The 25,389-nt window shown below is 37.1% G+C and overlaps 1 protein-coding gene across 1 annotated transcript in view; it reads right to left on the bottom strand.

The window, feature by feature from the left end:
- The window catches only part of top2a (DNA topoisomerase II alpha), a 60,541-nt gene that overhangs the window by 8,965 nt on the left and 26,187 nt on the right, over positions 1–25,389 (bottom strand). Inside the window, exons 28-34 of the mRNA XM_051674462.1 lie at positions 21,792–21,989; positions 21,241–21,364; positions 16,600–16,743; positions 9,057–9,222; positions 8,905–8,966; positions 8,374–8,526; positions 1,235–1,476 (exon numbers count right to left, since the gene is read on the bottom strand). Of these exons, the coding sequence (XP_051530422.1) occupies positions 1,235–1,476; positions 8,374–8,526; positions 8,905–8,966; positions 9,057–9,222; positions 16,600–16,743; positions 21,241–21,364; positions 21,792–21,989 (1,089 nt within the window). The remainder of the gene's footprint in view (positions 1–1,234; positions 1,477–8,373; positions 8,527–8,904; positions 8,967–9,056; positions 9,223–16,599; positions 16,744–21,240; positions 21,365–21,791; positions 21,990–25,389) is intronic.

Here is a 25,389-nt window from a genome sequence, read left to right as displayed (position 1 = left end):
TCGATAATTTTTTTTTTTTTTAAATTAACAACTGATTTCACTTGCACAATAATCTCCCAAGTGTCTCCTTTAAAAAGAGACCAAAATAAGGTCTGTAGTCCCAAGCATTCAAGAGTAACAACCATTTAAAGTTGGAAATGTAATTTTCTGGTGAATGCTAAAAAAGTGGAGTGCCAGTTAAGGGGATAGAATTCCGAACATTTGTTATTTTGAAGTCAGAGATGACAGAGTCACATGTTCAGCGAGTCACATGTTCATTTATTAACTGTTCTGGGCTGTGTTTCCCAAAAGCATTGTTAGTATAAGTTGATCGTAGGTACCATAGGCACCAATGGTCTTTACGAGCAAATTGGGCTAACAATGCTTTTGGTTAACATGGCCCTGAGTGATTCCATTCATTCAGTTGAACAATTTATCGGACTGAATCAACATGCAAGTTTGTAAGAGTGCATTATTTAAAGAGGCGATGATAAAGTAATTTTTTTGAATTTGAGTAAATTTAGTTGAATGAGTGAAAATGACAAGAATGTAGTGTTTTTTTGGTATTATTTGGTGGTATGTGTTTTTATTTTTTTTTTTGGTGTTGTTACTTTCAGTTTAGACTGCAAGCTCACAAAAACTTTTGATTAGTATGGTCTGAGTAAAATTTGGTGAAATTAGATTATCGCTGTGGGAGTTTGAAATTGTTTTCAATTAAATTAATAAATGGTTGACGTGAAATTTGACGACCATGACAAATATGGTATCTTTGAACTCTGCTTGACCCAAGGAATCTATCAAGGCCAGTGTCATAACAATAGGCTAAAATGATCAAAAGTTATTAGCATTTTAATATATTTAGTTATATTTTTTGATCACAAGCTAGCGCTGTCCTGAAATTTGAGCACCTTCAGGGCATCGTGCCGATGACATACCGAGTTTCGTAATGATACGCCAACGCGTTTGTAAAATACAGCATTTACAACAAAATTCAAAATGGCCAACATAGGCAAATTTGGTATCATTCAACACGGTATGCCCCACAGAATCTAAAGAGTCCATATATAGTCTTCTATTTTCAAGTACTTTTTAACAAAAGCTAATTTTCCTAGTATTTCAGTACTTTAGGTGCTTACATTTCTTAAAGCTAAATTAAAGCAATTTAAGGACCTTGTGCGAACCCTGTTCACTTATTGACTACTGAAATGTTGTTATCATGACCTCAATATTGATCAGCAGGTACATGGACAAGTACCTTTCCAGCTGTGCTCTTTCCTTTGAGACGGGCCATGAGATTGCCGCTGTCAGAGTCGCTGTCTGATTGGTCGCTGCTCAGAGTGGTCTTCCTCTTCTTGGCTGGTTTTTTCACAGCTACAGCCGGGGCCGTGCTGTCGGAGTCACTGGACGCAGTTTTCACAGCAGTGGGCTTCTTGCTGACTTTGGCTTTTTTAGGACTCGTCTTGGACAGAGCATGAAGAACTGACAGCTGTTTTGCGTCTGCAAGAATGAAAAACATAAATGACTCAAAAAGGAACTACATGTACATGCCCTTTTTTCTTAACATCAAAACTTTAGCTTAAAAAATAAAAAACAGGAAAAAAAAATAATTAATACATAAGGCTGGTTAACACAGTTACTGGTTAACATTTCCTTTAAAATCATTCATCTTTGACTTCACTGGTTCATTTTAATAGGAACAATTCACCCCAAAACAAAAACTGTTAAATTTACTCATTGTTTCAAACCCATAACTCCATACGGCTTGTGCGTCTTGGTGAGAAATAATGTGAACCGCAAGTCCATTCATGAGCAAAATGAGACAAGATTGTTCACAGTGGCTCATGCGAGAACTTACGTCACATCAGCAACTCCAAGGTGTTTGTGTGTAGGTAAGTAAATAAATGCTTAATGCCATGTCAGCAACTAAGGCCATCCTCATGGCAAGAACTGTGTTTTTCACCAACAGTTTGAGTTTATCAAACAATTACATAAAGACACACACACACACACACACATACACACACGTGCTCAAAAGTTTGCATACCCTGGCAGAAATTGTGAAATTTTGGCATTGATTTTGAAATGTGACTGATCATGCAAAAATGTCTTTTATTTAAGGATAGTGATCATACAGTATGAAGCCATTTATTATCATAGTTGTTTGACTCCTTTTTAAATCATAATGATAACAGAAATCACCAAAATGGCCCTGATCAAAAGTTTACATACCCTTGAATGTCTGGCCTTGTTACAGACACACAAGGTAACACACACAGGTTTAAATGGCAATTAAAGGTTAATTTCCCACACCTGTGGCTTTTTAAATTGCAATTAGTGTCTGTGTATAAATAGTCAATGAGTTTGTTAGCTCTCACGTGGATGCACTGAGCAGGCTAGATACTGAGCCATGGGGAGCAGAAAAGAACTGTCAAAAGACCTGCGAAACAAGGTAATGGAACTTTATAAAGATGGAAAAGGATATAAAAATATATCCAAAGCCTTGAAAATGCCAGTCAGTACTGTCCAATCACTTAAGAAGTGGAAAATTTGGGGATCTCTTGATACCAAGCTAAGGTCAGGTAGACCAAGACAGATTTCAGCCACAACTGCCAGAAGAATTGTTCAGGATACAAAGAAAAACCCAAAGGTAAACTCAGGAGAAATACAGGCTGCTCTGGAAAAAGACGGTGTGGTTGTTTCACGGTGTGTAGAATTATCTTTTGTCTCGGCAGGTGTAAATGCTTCTTGTTTTACAAACTGCCAATAATTGACTGGCAGTATTAAAATAGTTAGCATTTAACTGATACTAAACAGTACTGTTTATTTAGTTTATTTAGCTATTTATTGTATTTTTATTCTTTGTTTAAATGATCAGCAACTGACTGATACTGAACATACAGTACAGATGTTTAAGCTATTTATTGTATTTTTATTTATTCTTTATTTTCTCAGTGTTAATTTCTAGAATTTGTTGACAATGTATAAATGTCAAATATTCTTTGATAAAAATATTTAAGAAAGCAGCCTTCTGAGTTTGCATAGTCATATCGGTGCAAAACCGGGACATGGAAAAGCAAAGTCCCTGCATTATATTATATATATATATATATATATATATATATATATATATATATATATATATATATATATATATATATATATATATATATATATATATATATATATATATATTTTTTTTTTACTTCAGCAGTTTTTGTCTTAATTGAATATATTCTTGAATAAATCAAACTTCAAATAATGTCTGAGAATTGTTTGGAATCTAACAGCTGTAACCATAGTGACAGTGACTAAAATAAATATCAAAGATGGTGGTGGTCCATAAAACCGACATGTCTCATCGCAATTGATGCCGCATTATTAAATAAACAAGTCCAATAGAGGAGTGAGATCATCCATCAGATCATAATTAACTGACAGCTGCTTTATATGCTTTTTAAACACGTGCAGAGCGCAGCTTTTGTGTCATGCGGCTTGTGCCCCTGAGCAGCAGGTGGAAAACGGATGCTGAAACCCCAAATAAAACACGAGAGACACACGTGTACAGTGCAGCGTGGCTCTCTCACATTAAATGACATGACTGACAACTAGTTGTCCAGTACGGTTCAGTTCACACAGCGCAGGTTTACCGAAAATGCGGCTGTGAGTCCCGAAAATTTGCGGGTGTCAGTTTGGTTATAGAATGCAGTTTTCATGAGGTTTAATGATAGTGCCATATTAATCTACTGTATATAATGCTGAATATGTCTAATGATGTTATGCCGTGTCAAATGTCATGTCTGATTTGATTATCAGTATATTTTAAATAGGGTTTTAAGTAGGGACATTATTTAACTGGATAAGCATGCACTTCCATTAAATATGTATTTTTGAAAAGAATATTTAGATCAGGGTTGCTGCAGAGTTTTTAAAATCAAATTTAATACTTTTTCAAGACCTGAACAAATAAAATTAATACCATATCCCTCTACCAAACAAACCCACACAATCTAAAAATAAATCATATATCACAGACTCATACTTAAACAGGCAGGGGCACACATTCAACATGGCCTTAACAGTGTTTATCAGTAAAACAGGGTAGGATATGCAAGTTTAAAATACTCAAGACATGTTTTCAACAAAGATCATACTAAAATTGGTTTATGTATCATTATATAAATTGATACAAATTAGAGGTCGACTGATATTAGCTTGTGCTGATTCGATAATGTGTTAATTATAATCTGCCAATAGATTTTTTTTTTTAATTGGTAGCCTACATTAAATGTTCTTAGTCTTTTATTCCTGTGATGGGGAAGGCCAGACAGAGGCTACAAGAGTCCAAATTTAATTAAATTCCAGATGCACTTTATGGTTGGGGGGTTGCAGATTTGATTCATAGCGTGGAACTTTTAACTTTGAAGGCACTTTAACTTTGGAATACACCAGGGACTCTTATTTTGAAATGCTTGCGCTTCACTGCTTCAAGCTGCTCATTCAAACAAATAAGGTATATATAATGTGCATTCCTACAATATACATTTTACAACATCACGGCTCCAGACTTAAAATAAATAAAATAAAAATACTTAAGAGCCATAAACTGAAACACTGAGTCAAATGGCTGTTTTTAGTAGCCAAATCACAGATTTTATAGTTATAGTTTTATATAGTTGAGAAGATAAGTTTACATTTCTTTTTGTCTCAAATGTTCACACCCCTTTCATAATTTATACAAATATAAGAGAAAATATTTTTATTTTATTTAGTATCTCAGTCCCATTGAGCACGTCTGGGACCTGTTGGATCGGAGGGTGAGCGCTAGGGCCATTCCCCCTAGAAATGTCCGGGAAATTGCAAGTGCCTTGGTGGAAGAGTGGGGTAACATCTCACAGCAAGAACTGGCAAATCTGGTGCAGTCCATGAGGAGGAGAAGCACCGCAGTACTTAATGCAGCTGGTGGCCACACCAGATACTGACTGTTACTTTTGATTTTGAACATTTGGAGAAAGGTCAAAATGAGAATGAAGTCAGAATATTGAGAATGAAGTCAAAATTACCAGAAATTGCACATCATTATCACAACGATAGAATGAAGAGCCAGCAGCTTTATCAATGCAAGAAATTAATGTAATGATTTAGTTAAATTATACTTTAGGATTTAGCAACAAAGAAATCCTTTCATCTTTTGGCACATCAGCACAAAGTTATTACTGGGATCCGGACAGTGCAGCAGTTATGAATTGAATTTATTCTGGAGAAAGAACCAGACAGATGTTCATGCAGTCCTGCTCGGCGTGGGTTATGCTTGGGCTGGGTTTGCCGAAGCTCTAAATTGAACATTAGTAGCACTTAAATTGCATTTACTACAGCTCATTTCCTAAAATGATCGTTATCCAAGTAGCATGTAAAAACACTCGTAAATTAATTAGAGCTATGAACCGCTCTTAGGTCCATAAATTACTACATACATTGTTCTTGCATGTTTTATAGTTGATCAGATACAAAGGGACATTTAATAAATTATATTAACATATTTTGATCATTGGAAAGCCATTGCACACAGTTTGAGGATTTAAAAAAAAAAAAAAAAAAAAAATCCCATTGAAATCAATAGGCCGTCTCTGCAGTCTGTGCATGCAACGTGATGGGTGTAAATAAGGTCTAAAGGTAGATCTAAATTTACATGACACACAACAGTACTGTATAACATTTTATTGGGCTTCTTTGATAAGCATAACTGTAATGGCAACAGAAATATCTGTTCTTATTGAACAGATTTGCTTAGAAGACATATGTGAATAATGTGACTGCAGTTTAAAACTTAAATAGGCCAAAATAAATGATTAAAATATGGTTAACAAAGGAGGGTAAGAGTGTGCAATGAGCACATCATCGACATCTATTTTTTTGTTTTGATGCTTCTGGCTCAGCGTTCTATCGTTGTGATAATGACATGCTGTTTCTGGTAATTTTGACTTGATTCTCAATGCTACGATTTTTATTATGTGGCAATAGAACGCCATCGTAGGACGCAGCGCATGCATTTATTTAATTAAATCATATTCTTTTGAAGTTTGATAATCACATTAGGTATCACGATTCTGTTGCATCACTTAAGATATTTAAGACTTAAGGATCCACGGGAACCCTGTTAGATGTAATCAGAGGCAATAATATTTTAGAAAAATACAGCTTTAAATTTAAAATATTTTAAATGCATGTAATCAGTGACTGTGTAAGCAGCATATCTATCATAACATTTTCAGAAAAGCTAATTATTAGCTAATATTTCCATTTGGTGTCACCATTGTTCTAGGCTGAACTTTATTCCCAGTGCATCTCTAATGGACCATATAGCACTTTTAATAACAGTGCTAAATTTTAAATGTTTTGCATATGACTTTAAAGTAATAATAATAAAACTTTCAATATTAACTTTTGATTCAGGCTTAATTTAAAGAATCGTAAACTGAACCGAACTGAGTTCGGTATCATGAACCGAACCGTGAGACGAGTGAACAGTTACAGGCCTACTGGCTTTATCATGACATTCAGTATGTGCTAGTAAATGGAGGTTTGTGGTGTTATGCAGCACTTTCGTTTTGCAATATTATCTACAGTATTGTAGATATCGCATATGTCATGTCTTACTCCTAAATTTTCGGGTTTAGGCAAAAAGCCAAAATGCACACACAGTTGAAGTCAGAAGTTTACACCTTAGCAAAACCCATTTAAACTCATTTTTTCACAAGTCCAGACATTTAATCGTATAAAACATTCCCTGCCTTAGATCAGTTAGGATCACTACTTTATTTTAAGAATGTGAAATGTCAGAATAATATGTTTTGGGTGGCCTTCCACAAGCTTTTCACAATAAGTTGCTGGAATTTCAACCCATTCCTCCAGACTGAACTGGTGTAACTAAGTCAGGACTGTAGGCCTCCTTCCTTGCACACGCTTTTTCAGTTCTGCCCACAAATTTTCTTTAATCGAACTGAGTTCAGGGCTTTGTGATGGCCACTCCAATACCTTGACTTTGTTGTCCTTAAGCCATTTTTCCACAACTTTAGAGGTATGCTTGGTGTCATTGTCCATTTGGAAGACCCATTTGTGACCGAGCTTTAACTTCCTGGCTGATGTCTTGAGATGTTGCTTCAATATATCCACATAATTTTCCTTCCTCATGATGCCATCTATTTTGTGAAGTGCACCAGTCCCTCCTGCAGCAAAACACCCCACAACATGATGCTGCCACCCCTATGCGTCACGGTTGGGATGTGTTCTTCGGCTTGCAAGCCTCACCCTTTTTCCTCCAAACATAACGATGGTCATTATGGCCAAACAGTTCAATTTTTGTCCTCTGGTCTGATGAAACATTTTCCCAAAAAGTAAGATCTTTGTCCCCATGTGCACTTGCAAACTGTAGTCTGGCTTTTTATGGCAGTTTTGGAGCAGTGGCTTCTTCCTTGCTGAGCAGCCTTTCAGGTTATGTCGATATAGGACTCGTTTTACTGTGGATATAGATACAAGTCTACCTGTTTCCTCCAGCATCTTCACAAGATCCTTTGCTATTGTTCTGGGATTGATTTGCACTTTTCGCACCAAACTACGTTAATCTCTAGGAGACAGAATGAGTCCCCTTCTTGAGCGGTATGATGGCTGTGTTCCCATGGCATTTATACTTGCATACTATTGTACGTACAGATGAACGTGGTACGTTCAGGCATTTGGAAATTGCTCCCAAGGATGAACCAGACTTGTGGATGTCCACAATTTTTTTTGGCAGATTTCTTTTGATTTTCCCATGATGTCAAGCAAAGAGGCACTGAGTTTGAAGGTAGGCCTTAAAATACATCCACAGGTACACCTCCAATTGACACCAATTAGCCTATTAGAAGCTAATTGCCTAAGGGCTTGACATTTTCTGGAATTTTCTAAGCTGCTTAAAGGCACAGTTAACTTAATGTATGTAAACTTCTGACCCACTGGAATTGTGATATAGTCAATTAAAAGTGAAACAATCTGTCTGTAAACAATTATTGGAAAAATTACTCATGTCATGCATAAAGTAGATGTCCTAAACGACTTGCCATAACTATAGTTTGCTGAGTTTTAATGACTTCAACCTAAGTGTATGTAAACTTCTGACTTCAACTGCATTTTAGTTTTGCCGGTGGTAGCAAGAGTATCAACCAATTTAAACGTGGTGGTCTACACCTGGCTCAGGTGATTGAAAGCCAACTTGCATAGCGTGGTAGATGTTATAGGCTGCACTCTTAGACACAGCTGCATCGAAACACGCATCGGTAAGGAAAACATAACGATGTAACGCCGTACCGATATTTTGAACACAGCCCAGGTGCACAATGGTAAAGAGGATCATTTTAGTACCTGTTGCTTTCTTCTTCAGAGCAGCACTTGTCTTCTTCGCGGCAGGTTTCTTGGAAGCTCCATCAGTTGTTTTCTTCACTGCCTTCTCTTCAGCCTTCGGTGGAGGTTTAGAGAGCGGCTCCTGGCTGATCTCAGAAGGAGCTAGTTTAAAAACTGTTCACAAATAAACCAACAGAAATGAAAACATCAGATCACCACCAGATAATGCTCAAGAAATTAACTCTGTACTATGAAAAATGTTCACTGAGATTTTCATGTATTTCTTTTTTTACATGATTGATGCACATTTAAACATTTTTCAAAACTTTTAAAAATGGTTAAAATTTCATCTGTTATAGGCAGTTTGACACTTTTGGCATTGTGCACAACAATACCCCCCCTAGAATAAAATGAAATGCCATTTCATACATATCATTCAGAAAAATGGATGTAAATAAATAAAAGGATATTTGCATTGATCAAAAAACAAAAACTGTGACAAAGAAACAAACTATACAAATAAACACTGGTGCAGAGGTGTGTGATACTTACAGCTGGGCTTGCTGACCTGTTTCTCTACCTTTGGTTTGCTGGTCTTCACAGAAGTTTTTTTCCTGAAATAAGTTAGGAGAGTTCTTTAGAAGCCATAAAAAAGTAGGAGGAAACCTGCAGTATTAACAAATGCCATAAGTGGAAGCTCTTACGGTGGTGGGTGTGGAGGGGAGTCTATGTCACTGTCGGGTGCAGCACTGGGTTCTGGGTTGAAGGACTCATCATCCTCAATGACAGCACACTTCTGCTTACTGTTCTTCATCCAGTCATCAAACTCATCCTCACTGCTTGACAGACTGTACTTCTTTTCAGCTGCAGCTGCAAGGACACAAAAATTATATTGAAAAGTCAAAACTAATAACTCGGAAGATCATTATCAATTTAACTTCAGTTTCCTTACAGGGTTTCTCCACATGTTGACCAATTAACTTTGACTTTTACACTGAACACACAGCAATTTCTAGCCAATATAGGGCTCTACGAAATCCATTTTATTTGTTCCCCCAATTCAGTGTTTTAAGATTTAATTTATATTTTGAATTCTGTGTTTTAGATAAATGTTATAAAAACAAACAAAATAACAACAACAACAACTGTCTGATCAAATGAATTCATAGAACTTAAATGAAAACAGAACCATTCTTTTTCAATGCTTCTATACAGTTCCTCACACCACAATCCAAAAGATTTGAGATTTTTTTAAATATATTTTGTCAAATACACTTCAGCACAGTATTAATGAAATAATTGAGGAAAACTTTTATTCAGTACAACAGAACTCTTCCATGAGAGAGAGTGCTCAACTACACCATGGTCTCTTTGAATACTTGATTCTGATTGGCTGGAATGTGTGTGTTAAAACAGTTAAAAGCACAGGTAGTTCCAGTCAGTTTTAATCACTGTTCTATATTAATGTGCCTACTCTGCTATCCTCTGTAACAAGACATTGAGAGTTTTATGCCCATTGAAACGACCTCCGGACATAATTATTGCATATCAAATCTGATAAGTCTCAGACCCTCGGGTGATCCGATCACATGTAGTCAGGTGAGACACATCAGCGTTTACACCTGGTTAGATAAATGAGTCTCCTGTGACCACTTGTGATCGGATTTGGAGGAGAGGGACTCTGTTTCATGACAACATACATCAATCACTATGTCAGTGTGTTACTGCATGATAATAAACAGCAACAAAGTCAGAAAAGACGAAGCGCACAAAAAAAAAAAAAAAAAAAACGCTATTTCTCCCTGATGCAGCTGACATTTTATCCAAGAACGAGAATCATTTCGAATAGAACTGTCCGTTATTTTAGTGGATTACCTGTATTTACCTGAACTGCAGATGTTTCTCATAAGTGTCCCTGCATGTTGATTTCAACACATTGAAGATCCACAAAGTTCTCATGCTTGTGTATATATGCGTTTTTTTTTTTTTTTTTTTTTATGTTTCCGATCGGATGGTTATTTCCTTTTAAACCGCTCATAATCAGCCAAGTTTAAACTTGTTTTAGTGCAGCGGTTGATTGACAAGTGAGGGGTGGTGCTTCACTGCTGCCAGGATGCATACAGGACACATTAACATTTACACCTCAAATGTGATGTGCTCACAGGTGTTTTTGACCACATTCTTATGTGGTTTTTGTAATTCCATCACAAAATTTTTAGACCCCGTTTAGACCTGTATTTAGCGCTGACCACATGTGATCGGATCACCCGAGACGCATCTTAATATCAGGTGTAAATGGGGTCTCAGAGCCAGGTTGAACCATCACATTAAGTCACGCAATGCAGTCTTTAAATCAACTGTGAAGTGCTACGTGAAAAAAATAAATAAAAATAAAAAACCAGAAGAGTCTCCAGTGTTCATCAGCCCAACCAGAAGATAATTAGAAATGCACCTGCACTTTGTGCATTTGTGCAGAATTGATGCAGATAAATAAATCCACATATGTGATCATCAATCGTTTGATGACAGCTCATTGGCTTGTGGAATGAGGGAAACACCACAGTGTCAATTTGTCATCCCTGCAACAGTAAAGCAAGTCTTTTCAGTCCAAAATACTTATACCCATGACAGGAGAGTATGTGCTATCAGTGTTTTTTCCCCTCAGTTGTATTGAAAAATTCTGTTTGCATTTACTGTGATAAATATTAGTAAGTGAATAATATAGTGTGAATAATGTTTAGATGTGAAGTCTGGCTGATGCTAGTGCAGGGCAGGTGTTTTCTATTTCCTTCATCAGTGCTGTTCAGAATGTAAGTTCTGTTTAGCCGTTTGACATGAAACTGCTCCATAGCACTTTAAAATAGAAAATTCTCATGGAGAATGAGAAGCAGAGTGCAGCTTCAGGCTACAATCACTCCGCGCACTTCCGTGTCCTACATGAGGAGCATATTTAGGATTTTTAAAAGCAAGATGAATATCATACAGTTGCTGTATCGCCTGACAAATGCGTACAGACATGGCTGGCATGAGAATGCCAAAATAAAGGTGCATCTTAAAATACACATTGATGGGGCCTGGGTAGCTCAGTAAGTATTGACACTGACTACCACCCCTGGAGTCACGAGTTCGAATTGTTGACCCCTCTCCAAACATAGTGCTAATGGTTGTGACCATAAAGCTCTATTTTGATCTCGTCACTCCAAATTACAGTGTGCCAGAAGCTGTGAGGCGTGTCAAGGTGTTGTCAGGCATATTGTAACCGGGCTTTTTTGTGGCATTGGCTTCTTTCTGGCAAATCGACAATGCAACTAATTTTTGTTCAAGTATCGTCATATTGTGCTCCTTGAAACAACCACACCGTCTTTTTCCAGAGCAGCCTGTATTTCTCCTGAGGTTACCTGTGGGTTTTTCTTTATATCCCGAACAATTCTTCTGGCAGTTATGGCTGAAATCTGTCTTGGTCTACCTGACCTTGGCTTGGTATCAAGAGATCCCCGAATTTTCCACTTCTTAATAAGTGATTGAACAGTACTGACTGGCATTTTCAAGGCTTTGGATATCTTTTTATATCCTTTTCTATCTTTATAAAGTTCCATTACCTTGTTACGCAGGTCTTTTGACAGTTCTTTTCTGCTCCCCATGGCTCAGTATCTAGCCTGCTCAGTGCATCCACGTGAGAGCTAACAAACTCATTGACTATTTATACACAGACACTAATTGCAATTTAAAAAGCCACAGGTGTGGGAAATTAACCTTTAATTGCCATTTAAACCTGTGTGTGTTACCTTGTGTGTCTGTAACAAGGCCAGACATTCAAGGGTATGTAAACTTTTGATCAGGGCCATTTGGGTGATTTCTGTTATCATTATGATTTAAAAAGGAGCCAAACAACTATGTGATAATAAATGGCTTCAAATGATCTCTATCCTTAAATAAAAGACAGTTTATTTTGCATGATCAATCATATTTTCAAAATCAATGCCAAAATTTCACAATTTCTGCCAGGGTATGCAAACACAGTTGCAATCAAAATTATTCAACCCCAATTCAATAATATATAAACCAATTTTTTATCTTTTTTTTTATTTTAAATGTAACTATCGTGATATAAGATTTGTGATATTGTGCTAAGATTTTAGTCATATAGCCCACCCCTATTGTTGACCAATATTATAATAAACTTTCCTCAAGACAATAGATATGTTCCTAAAGCGATACCACATATAAAATAAATAAAAAATAAAATAAAAAGCAATAATGCATCAAAAACGGTCATTATCACTGCTGTGTACATCCCGCCACAAGCTGACACAGACCAGGCACTCAAGAAACTGTATGGGAGTATAAGTAAGCAGGAAACCGCGCACCCTGAGGCCGCGTTCATTGTGACCGAGGACTTTAACAAAGCCAATTTCAAATCAATCGCACCAAAATACCACCAACACATCAGTTTCAACACACGAGGGGACTGAGTTATAAACCATTGCTACTCTCCCTTCCGGGATGGCTACAAATCCCTCCCCCGCCCACCATTTGGCAAATCGCACCACTCTTCCGTTCTGCTTCTGCCCGCTTACAGGCAGAAACTGAAACAGGAAGCACCCACCCTCAGAACGATCCAGTGCTGGTCGGACCAATCAGATTCCACGCTACATCACTGTTTTGATCACACGGACTGGGAGATGTTCCGGTCCGCCTCTCATGATGACATCGAGGTATATGCTGATAGCGTAACGTGTTTCATCAGAATGTGCGTAGAGGATGTTGTTCCGACCAAAACCATATGGATCCATGGATAAATGGCGACGTTCGCGCGGCACTTGATGTGTGGACCTCCGCTTTTAATTCCGGGAACGCGGAGGAGCATAAACAAGCCAGTTATGCACTCTGCAAAACTATCAGAGCAGCCAAACGCAAGTACAGGTACAAGACTGAAAGACAGTTTAACATCACCAACTCTAGAAGCATGTGGCAGGGAATTAATATCATCAAGGATTACAAAGGGAATAAAAACTCCGCCATGAACTCCGCTGCCTCTCTCCCGGATGAGCTTAATAATTTTTATGCTCGTTTCGAGGAAAATAACACCGCCCTCATGGAGAGAGTGCTCGCGGCCGAAGCTACAGAGGTTAGTTCACTCTCCGTCTCTGTAGCGGATGTAACCCGATCCTTCCGACGGGTGAATATCCGTAAAGACGTGGGTCCAGACAGCATTCCGGGCCACGTCAGAGCGTGCGCGAACCAACTGGCTGGTGTTTTTATGGATATTTTCAACCTTTCCCTCTCTTTGTCTGTAGTCCCCACATACTTTAAAATGTCCACCATTGTGCCTGTACCAAAGCAATCCAAAATCACTTGCTTAAATGACTGGCGTCCTGTTGCTCTAACCCCCATCATCAGCAAATGCTTTGAGAGGCTAATCAGAGACTATATCTGCTCTGTGCTGCCTCACTCACTGGACCCATTGCAGTTTGCTTACCACAACAACCGCTCCACTGATGATGCCATTGCATCTACAATACACACTGCTCTCTCCCACCTGGAAAAAAGGAATACTTATGTGAGAATGTTGTTAGTAGACTACAGCTCAGCATTCAACACCATAGTGCCCTCCAAGCTTGATGTGAAACTCCGGGCTCTGGGTTTAAACAGCTCACTGTGTAGCTGGATCCTGGACTTCCTGTCAAGCAGATGCCAGGTGGTTAGAATGGGCAGCAACATCTCATCACTGACCCTCAACACTGGAGCCCCGCAGGGCTGTGTTCTCAGCCCACTCCTGTATTCCTTGTACACACAACTGTGTGGCAACACATAGCTCCAATGCCATCATTAAGTTTGCTGATGACACGACGGTGGTAGATCTGATCACTGACAATGATGAAACAGCCTACAGAGAGGAGGTGCACACTCTGACACACTGGTGTCAGGAGCACAACCTCTCCCTCAACGTCAGCAAGACAAAGGAGCTTGTGGTGGACTTCAGGAGAAGAGAAAGAGAACACAGTCCCATCAACATCAATGGAGCACCGGTGGAGCGAGTCAGCAGCTTCAAGTTCCTCGGTGTCCACATCACTGAGGAACTCACATGGTCCGTCCACACTGAAGCCGTTGTGAAGGCTCATCAGCACCTCTTCTTCCTGAGACGGCTGAGGAAGTTTGGAATGGACTGCCACATCCTCACACGGTTCTACACATGCACTGTAGAGAGCATCCTGACTGGCTGCATCTCCGCCTGGTACGGCAATAGCACCGCCCACAACTGCAAAGTGTAGTGGGAACTGCCAGACACATCATCGGAGGTGAGCTTCCCTCACTCCAGGACATATATACCAGGCGGTGTGTGAAAAAAGCTTGGAGGATCATCAGAGACTCCAGCCACCCGAGCCATGGGCTGTTCTCACTGCTACCATCAGGCAGGCGGTATCACAGCATCAGGGCCCGCACTAGCCGACTCCATGACAGCTTCTTCCCCGAAGCAATCAGACTTTTGAACTCTTGAACTCTCACGATCAACATACATCAGCAATGCACTTTATTAATCTTATTATCTCACACTGGACTGTCATAAATTATATTCTCTCTTAACAACACACTGGCAACTGACTAAATCAACCGACAGCCTGAATGTCAATACAGTACAATACAACCTACTGTATATTTTATACATACTATATATACTATTTTTATTGTATAATGTGTATTCTATATTGTGTGTATTGTATACTGTACATTGTATATTATTATTTGTATATTGTGTTGTGTGTAATTGTGTATATTAGATATGTAAACTGTGTTGTGTTAATCTGATGTTTGTTGTAAATTGGTATGTCTCAACACTGTCATGACTGCTATGTTGCTCTGAACTGCACCCAAGACTTTCACCCACTATTGCACTTGTGTATATGGTTGTGTGACAATAAAAGTGATTTGACTGATAGGTACACCTGGACACAGTTTTTCTTGGTTGTTGGCAGATAGGATGTTCCATCTTCTTGGAGAATTCACCACAGTTCTTCTATCTATTTAGGCTGTCTCAATTGCTTCTGTCTCTTCATGTAATCTCAGACTGACACGATGTTCAGTGGAGGGCTTTGTGGGGGCCAAGACATCTGTTGCAGGGCTCCCTGTTCTTCTTTCTAATCTTTTCTATTTGCAAAAGTAATTTTTGGGAGTCTGACATTTATATTTCCTATTGACACACTAAAGATGAAGATATAAATAACCATCTTAAGACAAATGCTTTTGTGAAACATCTTATGTGCCTAAGAATTTTGCACAGTACTGCATATCGTCATATCGGCCAGCCCTCCACAGAGCATGTGTGATGTTTATGATGTGGTGTTGAGTGGCTGGCTTCATACATTCATTTTGAAGTAAACAGCACTTGCAGACTGAATATTTATTTAAATCTCAGCCTTTTGTGGTTTTATCATCACACTTGGACATTTTAGGATTTTAATTTGATTAATTGCCCTTATAAAAAAATCTAGAGTTCTGGCAAACTAACCGCAAACTTGCCACTTATTATATTCACATGCAAATGAGCTTGAGATTTACCGCAAATGTTTGCCAGAAGTATGCAGCTCTTCACCATTAGTGGTGAACCTGCAGTAAACATTTGGCAATAATGGACAATTTGCAGCAAGTTTGCCGCAAAGCTCATTTGCGGCAAGTTTGCCATGAACACTCGATTTTGTTAAGGGTGTGGATTCATACATTCATTTAATCCCAAGTATGTAAAATTCTATGGCATTCTGCATTTTATAGTTAATTCTGTTTTTATGACTGGATACTGCGAGTATGCAGTCAGTGTTTCCGGCTTCGCATAAATCATAGTGCCCCACCAATAAAATATATTAGAGCGGAGGATAAAGTTGTATTCACTAGAAATTTTCTAGATTTAATTATTCAGGCCTGGATAATCACAATTTTCAAATTCCCTGATATTTTCTGGTTTTCCACGACTTTGGGAACCAAGTAATGGTAGTTTTCATAAGGGTTGTTAGATAGAATATTTCATGCTTATATATTGTAGTTGAATAGTTAGAAAACAGTAAAAGTAATCTGTAGAGAAATCAGTGGAAGTTAAAGTTATTCACATTCTAAAATTTGAGATGTAAAACCTGTTCAAGGCTAATTTTTACTCTTAACCATGTTTTGATCTCACTTTATAAACATTGAATATGGTAGATCATTAATAGATCATTGAGTGAATACTTGTGCGTGTGTGTGTGCATGATGTTTAACCTTTGCGTTCTCTTTTCTCTCGAGGAGCCACTTCGTCAGGGATGTCCATGTCAGAGTCTGACTCCTCCTCTTCCTCATCTGACCAGGGGTTCTTCTTCTGCACTGGTTTAAAAGGGAGGGTGGTCTGCTTGCCTGATTTAGAGCCTGAGACAGAGGAAAGATTAAACATTAGGATCATGCAACACACATTCACCCAAGTCACTCAAAATGGTTTCTTTGTGTGAGGAAAAGCAACATTGCACGCAAATGGCTTCTATAGAGCACAAAAGTGGTTAAAATCCCATTAATTATTTTTCCATAAAGAAATGAAATGAGTAATAATGTATCAACTATAAAGACAGACCTAACATGAGCTCAGGGATTAAGCAATGACATAGCCTTTCCTAGAAGCCTTAATCAGTGTGCTTTGAAATTCATAAAAATGGCAGAATTCCCAGGGAAAGACTACACTACCCACAATCCACTAATCAGAGAAGCTGCAGACACCACATAAGGAGAGAGAGAGAGAGAGAAAGAAAAGGTCCTCCTACACTCTCAACTTGTATATAAATGAATATTTCACAATATTTATAATGTTAATTCATCTCAGAACTGGTTGCTTTGAAATGCCTAAGCAAATGAAGTGCTGAAATGTTTACTCTTGTTGGTCTGGCTTTTACTTGGTTTTCCATTTGCATGGTGAAAAAGTGCAAGTAAATGTATTTTTGCTAGACCTTTTTCTAGTCTGCTTCTTAATTCAGAATCCGGACAGCAATTTTTGTTATGTAAAAATCTAGCGCGTTAATTTCTGTGATTATTTTTTAATGCAGTAAAAAAAAAAAAAAAGCAAAAGTTGAGATTTTAAACTTCAGAATTTAGTATGTTTTATATCTGTATGTATAGTTTATAATACAGGGTACGCACAGATGTTAGTTAAATTCAAGGACTTTAAGCACATTTTTATTTGTTTTCAAGGATTATGCTTGAGATGTCATTAAAACAAATTTGTTAATTTGAAATATTTTAACCATTCAGTTATTTTTTTTTTTTAGATATATATAAAGCACCACTTATTACAAGTACAACATCTCAATGTGCATCTTTAACTACATATTCTCAGTAACAATTCTTGGTGCATTCATGATTGTCATCAATTGTAATGTGCTCCCAAACACACTTTGCGTTCCAACAAAACTGAATAACTGTGTCCGTAAACAGTAGTCTCATATGACTCGTGTGCTGTGTTTCATGTTTTCTAATGTCACACAACAGATTTATGTGAGGAACTGACCGAAATTGCAAATGGGTCACTCAAAAAAATTGACTTTCCAACATGCAAAATATTGAAATTTTCCATTTAGTTCAGTTTTTGCCTATAAACGCTGAGGGAAACATTTTGTAACATTAACATTAATTTTTATTCATAAAGAACAACTTCGCTGTTGTTCTTTTTATTATTTAATTTTGTCTCACGAATGAAGCAAGTTAACACTAATGAGAGTTAAATGGGTTACACCACCACATTTTGAGGGTTCAATGGGGTACAACATCAAATATTTTTGTGTGAAAGTTAAAATGTGAATAACATTTTAACAAAAAAAATAAAAAAAAGTTTTAACATTGATAAAACCAATAAAATGAAATCAAGGGACAAACATTTTTTAACACACTTGTTCGGCCTTGCAAGTGGTGTACCAGAAAAAGGGAACAAGGATTTTTTTCAGGCAATTGACAATTTCAAATATATTTTCTAAAAAAATAAAAATGTGCAAAACAGAGTCCATTTCATATCATTAAAGGCTAGGTTATAAAATTATTATAATTTTTTTTCGTTATTTGAAAGCTTTTTCATGACTAAAAGTCAAGGGACGTGTTTGTCAACATACTGTATTTTGATATGGATCCAAATGTTGTCAGAAATAACCTATTTTATGAGACACAAAACTCTCTTTACACAAGGGGGCGCTACACTGCTCACAAAACTGAATCCTCCATTGATCTGCATTCCTCAATTTTTTCACTCTGGAGAGCAAATTGTAATTAAAACTGATAGTTGCAAGGATTCATACTTGTTAAATCCACAACGGCAATAACTATAAAATACACATTTTTTAAATCCTCCAGTAACACTTGATTGTGATTGGCCCATTCTGAACAGCGCTGCCAAAAGTAACAGGTGTCACATGACAGAGCCGTCTATGGGCTGCCTGCTTCAGCAGTGGTCTAGTGATCTGTTGTCGTGTTTTTGCGAAATACATACATTTCATTTATTAAATGATTTATGCAACGTATTTTAAGATTTTCTATAATTCAAGAACTTTAAGCACCTCTTGGTAAAAATCGCTATTTTCAAGTATTGTCAAGTACTTCAAGCAACTTGTACGAACCCTGATAATATAATGCATTGGCAATGTACACTTAAGTTTCTCTTGCAAATAAAGTTTGATATGAATTAAATCAGCCCATTTGATGAGAAGGACCTGGCTGCAGCCCACAGAATTAGGCGGGGCTTCATATGGGGCGGAGCTGCACGTGTCATACTCTCATTGGCTCGCTCATCTTTCATAGACATCCATGATAGATGTGGTCGTCGTTGCTGGTGTGTTATTGTTAGAGATATTAGTTGAGTCAATCAGTGCTTTACAGTGCTTACTTGCATGTGATTTTCAATCCTAAATTCCATGGATTTTATCCTACATTAAAAGTGAGGAACAAATCGGGATTCATAAAGGCCGAAACTGACGTGAAAATGTTCTTAAACAAATGCTGAAAAGCATGTATGTGTGTTTTTTGTGCTCATGCACTTGTACATCATTACAGTATTAACAGTAGATTATATATGCCTGATGCAAAATGCCTTATTTTCCGCTGTAACGGACTATTTATTAACTGCCATTGGTTTCTGTGTGCATGTCAACTAGAAAGTAATTTTGAGATGTAGTAATTGTTTACAATCCTGCAAAGATTTCATATGAATCAGTATAGAACACAAGCGAAAACACCGCAACTATCTCAAGAATGGCATAATTCTCATCAATTCATCAGCCTCTTGTTTTATATAGTTGATGGCATAATTCAAAATGACTATATTCCTAAAATGCAGCATAATCAATAGATCGAGCAGATTCGGACGGTGTGCATAAAGCAAACTTGATCAATGAATGAATCTATAATTAATTATGCAAAATAATCACTCATGATGAGCTGTTTTGGCAGAAACTGGGAGACTAAGTGCATGTATAGCTGCTCTCGGTTTTTGCCTATTGCATACAAGCATGACTTATGAAAGAATGAATGTATGCACAACATGGGTTTTTGTATTCTGTCCCCCAATATTAGGATATTTGAAAATACATTTATATTTTGGATCATTACATCTTTATAACTTTTGTGAGAACTGGAGTGCAATTTAGTTAATTTACAGTAGATGGTGCTGTTGGTTTTCATAACCCATATGTTGGTTGCATTTGCATCAGAACTAATAACAATGCAATAATTGTGTGTGTGTGTGTTGTGTGTGTGTGTGTGTGTGTGTGTGTGTGAGATACATGCTATATTAAAATGTTTATTACAACAATACTGATACACTTTTCATTTTCACTCTATGGTTATATTAAAAAATTACTTAATTCATAATTCTTTGTGAAATTGCACAACTTTTTGATTTACAGATTTGAATGGCAGCAGACACATCAGCACAATTTGTTTCAGTCCATGCGACTCAGTCCTACAACATTTGTTTGAAATGACACGTGAGGTACAACACAAAGTCATATCACTTACAAGTCATAGCACTAAAGTTAAAATTATCTTGCTAAATTATTTTAACACAGACTACGACCGCATTAATATTAGAGTTGAATCTCCGCCATAGTAGGATTTGTAATTTTGCCCTACGCTCATGTTTTCAACATGACAAACAACAACATGCTGCTCAGTCTGACTCCTACTACATTTGTTTGCATTGAACCATGAGGTACAACATTTCCTATCACTTACAAGCCACAGTGCTATAATCAAAATTATCGGGCTAAATTATTTTAAAATGCATTTCCTATCATGCACACTTATAAAAGATGACTGAGCCAATGAGAGCAAGTTATAGGTGGAGCGACACATGTAGCCCCGCCCCGTTCTGCAAGCTGCAGCCAGGGATACTTGCATTGATCGTATTATTTAAAAAGTCCACCGGAAAACGGCAGAAGATTTTGCCCAAATTGTAATTACAACATGTCCACTGATTTTATGGCATGTATACATATACTTGTATAAAAGATTAATATCTATAAAAATGTGTCTAATTAGCTATCCGCGAAAAAATTTGATTTTTGTTTTTTTGAATATTTAAATGAAAATAAATGACTAACTAATATCTTGCAAGTTCTTTGAGACTGATGATGATTTTTTTAAATGGTTTTTTTGGTAATGCATCATGTACCATAATTTAACCGTGATTAAATCACAGAAAAATGCACAATTAATTAGTTAAAACACATTTGATTCACAGCCCTAACTTTATGACAAGTTCTTTGGCAATACAAGTGAGTCAATACGAGTTTTGAGCGCAACTTCATAATAAAATGAATAGGAATGAAAAGTTGAATTAGACCTTCCATTTCCTCCAGTTTCATTCAGTACATGTCTTTGTGTTCTCACTCTTGCCTTTAGCTGCTGGCTCTTTCTTGATCTTCTTGGGGAGTCTTGCGTTCAGTCCCATCTCAGATCCGTCAGCTTCGGTGTCTGCCTCATCAAACTCCATCTTCATCACCACACCACCGTCCTCCTTCTGAAAATACACAGGGAGCGTTCTGTCAGGATCCACAACTCAAAACCAATTCATAAAATGTTTCAAATGGTCACAGCTGTAAAATCTGACTTGAAGACTGTTGAAAAACAGTCAATATATAAACACACTTCCCTTAAATTATAATGTGGTAAACTGTAAACTGTTAGCCTAAGAAATATTTTCTCTTTACGGAAGAACTCAATCACTTTTTGAAAGCTGGCATCTGTATCCCTATTGCTGTTGCCCCCCCGCCCCCCCCAGGCCATGCTTTGCAGAATTTTTTTACCAGTTAATACTAACCCCTAATATATTGAACCAATATTGTAAAATGGTTAGTTCCTGTTTTGGATCTTTTGTTTTTATTTCCAGTTGCTGATGCCATGATACAAGAGCTTGGTCATCCCAGTCACCGACAGTACACACACACCTTGGCAGCTTTGCCTCGTTTGGCTCCCTCCTTCTTGGCAGCCTGGTCCTTCATGGTGCTGGTGATGCGGGGGATGACACGGCGGCCCTGAGGCGTGGGCATCGTCTCGTTCTTCACCTTCACCATTTTTGATTTGCCTGCTTTACTCTTCACCTGAGTCACCACATTCACAGACTCCAGCTCCTTCTGCTCCACACGCTACACACACACACAATCATTAATTAAGACAGATTTAAACGTTTAAGGCAAAATTAAAAACATTCTGAACACTTGAAGGCTATCAATGAATAATGATGCATTTCACCATTTCTCACAGAAAACTTGCGCATGCTTCAGTCAATGTATTACTTTTTTTGGTGCTTTTGTTTTTTAAACAGCCTCAATCACAGTGACACATGTTCTGCTGAACAAAACTTGGAGTAACAGTAGGGTGCAAAAATAATGACAACTTTAATTTCTTGAGTACTAAAAGTTTAATGCTGTACTAATAATGTAGCATTGAGCCAGTATTTCAAAAATTGTTTTCACAGTAATATGAAGAAAAATAAACTTGTTTAATTCTGAAGCATCAGAGAAAAGGTGGAAAATGGTCATAAAGCTAAATAATGGTTGTTTTTTCACACAAATTTAAAAACATTAATTACTTGTACAGGGACAGTAAAAAAAGATGCATTTTACATATAGATTGCCAATTTGCATCTCAGGTCCCTAGATAGGCTTTTTTTCCTAAAAAACTAAAATAAGTAGTAAACTGAATTAAACTAAACATTAAAAAGATCAATTATTAAACTATAAAAGTAATAAGATTTCTCCCAACCCTGGTAACAAAGGATAAGACCAAAAGTTTATCATTAGAAATGAGTACATTATAAGCTCTGGTTTCTTTGATGCCAGTGCTTAACCATTATTGTAAAAAGACTTTATATCTTGTATTGATAAACATTTTATTTAAATTATCTACAAATATTAAATAAAATCACATTTTAAAACAAATTAAAATGATTAAAGGGGTCATGTCATGAGGAATCACATTGTCCTTGATATTTTGACATAAGTGGTCATTCTACTATTAACACATTCTGTAATTTCCAGAACTCAAAACATAATCCTCAATGCAATAAAAGCATTATTGAAATCAAGCTGCCAAAACACCCCATACTTCCACGACTTCCCTATGTCACTTGGGGTTTTCATTCATTCAAGACGGCCTCTACAGCAACATCATCAATGCCTATTTTAAAATCACACACCCATGGCCCCGCCCACTCATGCTCACTTGGCTCGTAAACAGACAAAAAGACAAAAGGCCTCCTGTCTGTGACCTATCTGCTCCTGAACATGAAAGGGGACCCATCTGATCTATATTGAATTCTTTTTGTACACAAACATGTACTACACAGACGTCTTTAATTGTCGTCATCTCTCTGGCACACTTTTATAAGACGCTGTGTCAAATTTCAACTCTGAAGAGAAGATGCGTTTCATCAGCTGTTGTGGCTCCTGTTTTTTTGTTGCTTAAACTGCTCAACAAACTGTTCTTTCACCTATCAGTGATATTTTTAATTGTTGGTGTATGGGACTGCAACTAACGATTATTTTGATAATCGACTAATCTAACGATTATTAGAACGATTATTCTGCAATTATTGCAACGATTAATCATTAGCTCTTAACCGACTATTCAGCTTGTGGCTGACATAAAAGGTTGTATTGAACGTGCTTACTAACAATAAAGAGGACAAAATCATCTTTAAAAATACTTCTAAATGACATTCACTGAATTAAAGAAAAAAAAGTTTAAAGTTTAATTCAGTAAATTACAATTACTGCAATAATCCTATTGTTATCAAGTGTTTTTGTCTTATTTTCCATTTAAAATGATCTAAAAATCCTTAAAACAACATACAATTACTTAAGAAACGTAAGATATTTAGACTTGCTTTAAGAGAATGTATCTTAAATATAAGTGTATTTTGTATATAAGTGTATTTTTTCACTTGTTCATACTTCTGCCAGTGCAGTAAAGACAAAATACACTTATATTCAAGATCTATTCTCTAAAAGAAAGTCTAAATATCACATATGCTGCTTCTCAGGTGAATGCATCTTTTTTTAAAGGATTTTTAGATATTTTGAAATATTTGTATTTTTAATATTATATTCAACATTCTCAGATAACAACTTTTTCTTCTGCAGTATAGCTGCTAAAGTAAATATACGTTGTTTTAAAAGGAGCTTTAGATATTTATATTGGAAAACAAGCCAAAACAAAAACAAATCAAAAACGTATTTTGTTGCAGTGTATAATGGGGCGAAGACTACCCTCTCTCACCTTTCTGACAATTTTCTCCATGATAAGAAATGCAGTGACACATATATTAAGATTCAATAAGTCGCGAGTCATCACGTTATAATCTAGCTGCATTAAGTGTGTGCGCTCAAGGGATGAGCGTCCCCGCGACAGAGTGTGCATCAGCCGGGTGCAGTTTAAATCTCTCCCCCTTAGATTGGGACATTCACACAACTCATAGAAGAGGCGCTGACCGCACAGAGAAATGCCAGTTTCAGAGTTTGTAGTTATTTATATAATCTGCTTCTTTATTATTTGAACTTTAATAAAGTTATAACACATTAAATATAACTGCATTTAAGATGTAACGCCGGGGTGTTTCAACTTCAGCAAGTTTTGCTTCAGTGGAGCGGCAGCTCCAGCACTTCTGTATTTACTTATTTTGTATTTTTGAATAATTCCCTCATACTTTGATCTACATCACCTGAAGCTGTTTGGAAAGTTTAGAGTGCATCTGGACTGTGATCTGTGTAATTCTTCCTCTCCTCAGTCAGGCGCGAGCTGCAGTGCTGCTCTCACGCTCATCATTAAAGTTTAATATGATCTCATAGTACATTAAATGAGATCAAATGACTATTCTACAACAAAAAATTGTTGATAACATTGACTAATCGTTTCAGCCCTATTGGTGTATGTAAATGCACTAGATGGACGTCTTTGCCCATTTTCATTTGTTTCCTGCGATGTGCACCTCAGTGCAGGATAAACTGGATGTGTGCATCTTGTGAAGCAGTGATAAAACGCGTCTTTGTCAAAGCATGGTCACTGAAGGATATGGGCAGTTAAAACCATTATTGGACCCGATGAAAAACGTTAGAGTTCCATTCATTAATATTTCAAATATCATGATTATGATGACACACGATGCAACGGCTTGTGACTGTCCACACCAGGCGAGTCGACACAAACATTCTGAAATGTTTCTTTGTGTTGTTGGCAGTAGTAGCGCCAGTGCAAAATGGAACAGGACACCTGTTTGTTTACTGTTGGGGTGACATGCCACAACAGATGCTTAGATAGACAACATCATTGATTATAGCATCCAGTGTAGACAGGGTGTGGGTGTTGTGCTTGAGATGAATAGTGTAATATATTTGGATGCAATGTGTAAACCATGAAATGTACATTTCTAATGTTTTGGTACTTGTTTATTCTCTTTCATATTGAGTTTTGAGGGGCTGCATGTTGTTAGCCAATCATAAGAGAGTGTTTACATTGAAGTTGGGGCTGATGCAAAAATCTAGCTTT

Source organism: Myxocyprinus asiaticus, chromosome 36 (assembly GCF_019703515.2).
Source record: "Myxocyprinus asiaticus isolate MX2 ecotype Aquarium Trade chromosome 36, UBuf_Myxa_2, whole genome shotgun sequence".
Taxonomy (NCBI): Eukaryota; Metazoa; Chordata; class Actinopteri; order Cypriniformes; family Catostomidae; genus Myxocyprinus; species Myxocyprinus asiaticus.
Note: the sequence above shows the minus strand (reverse complement) of the source record. Positions and strands in the feature narration are given on the sequence as shown.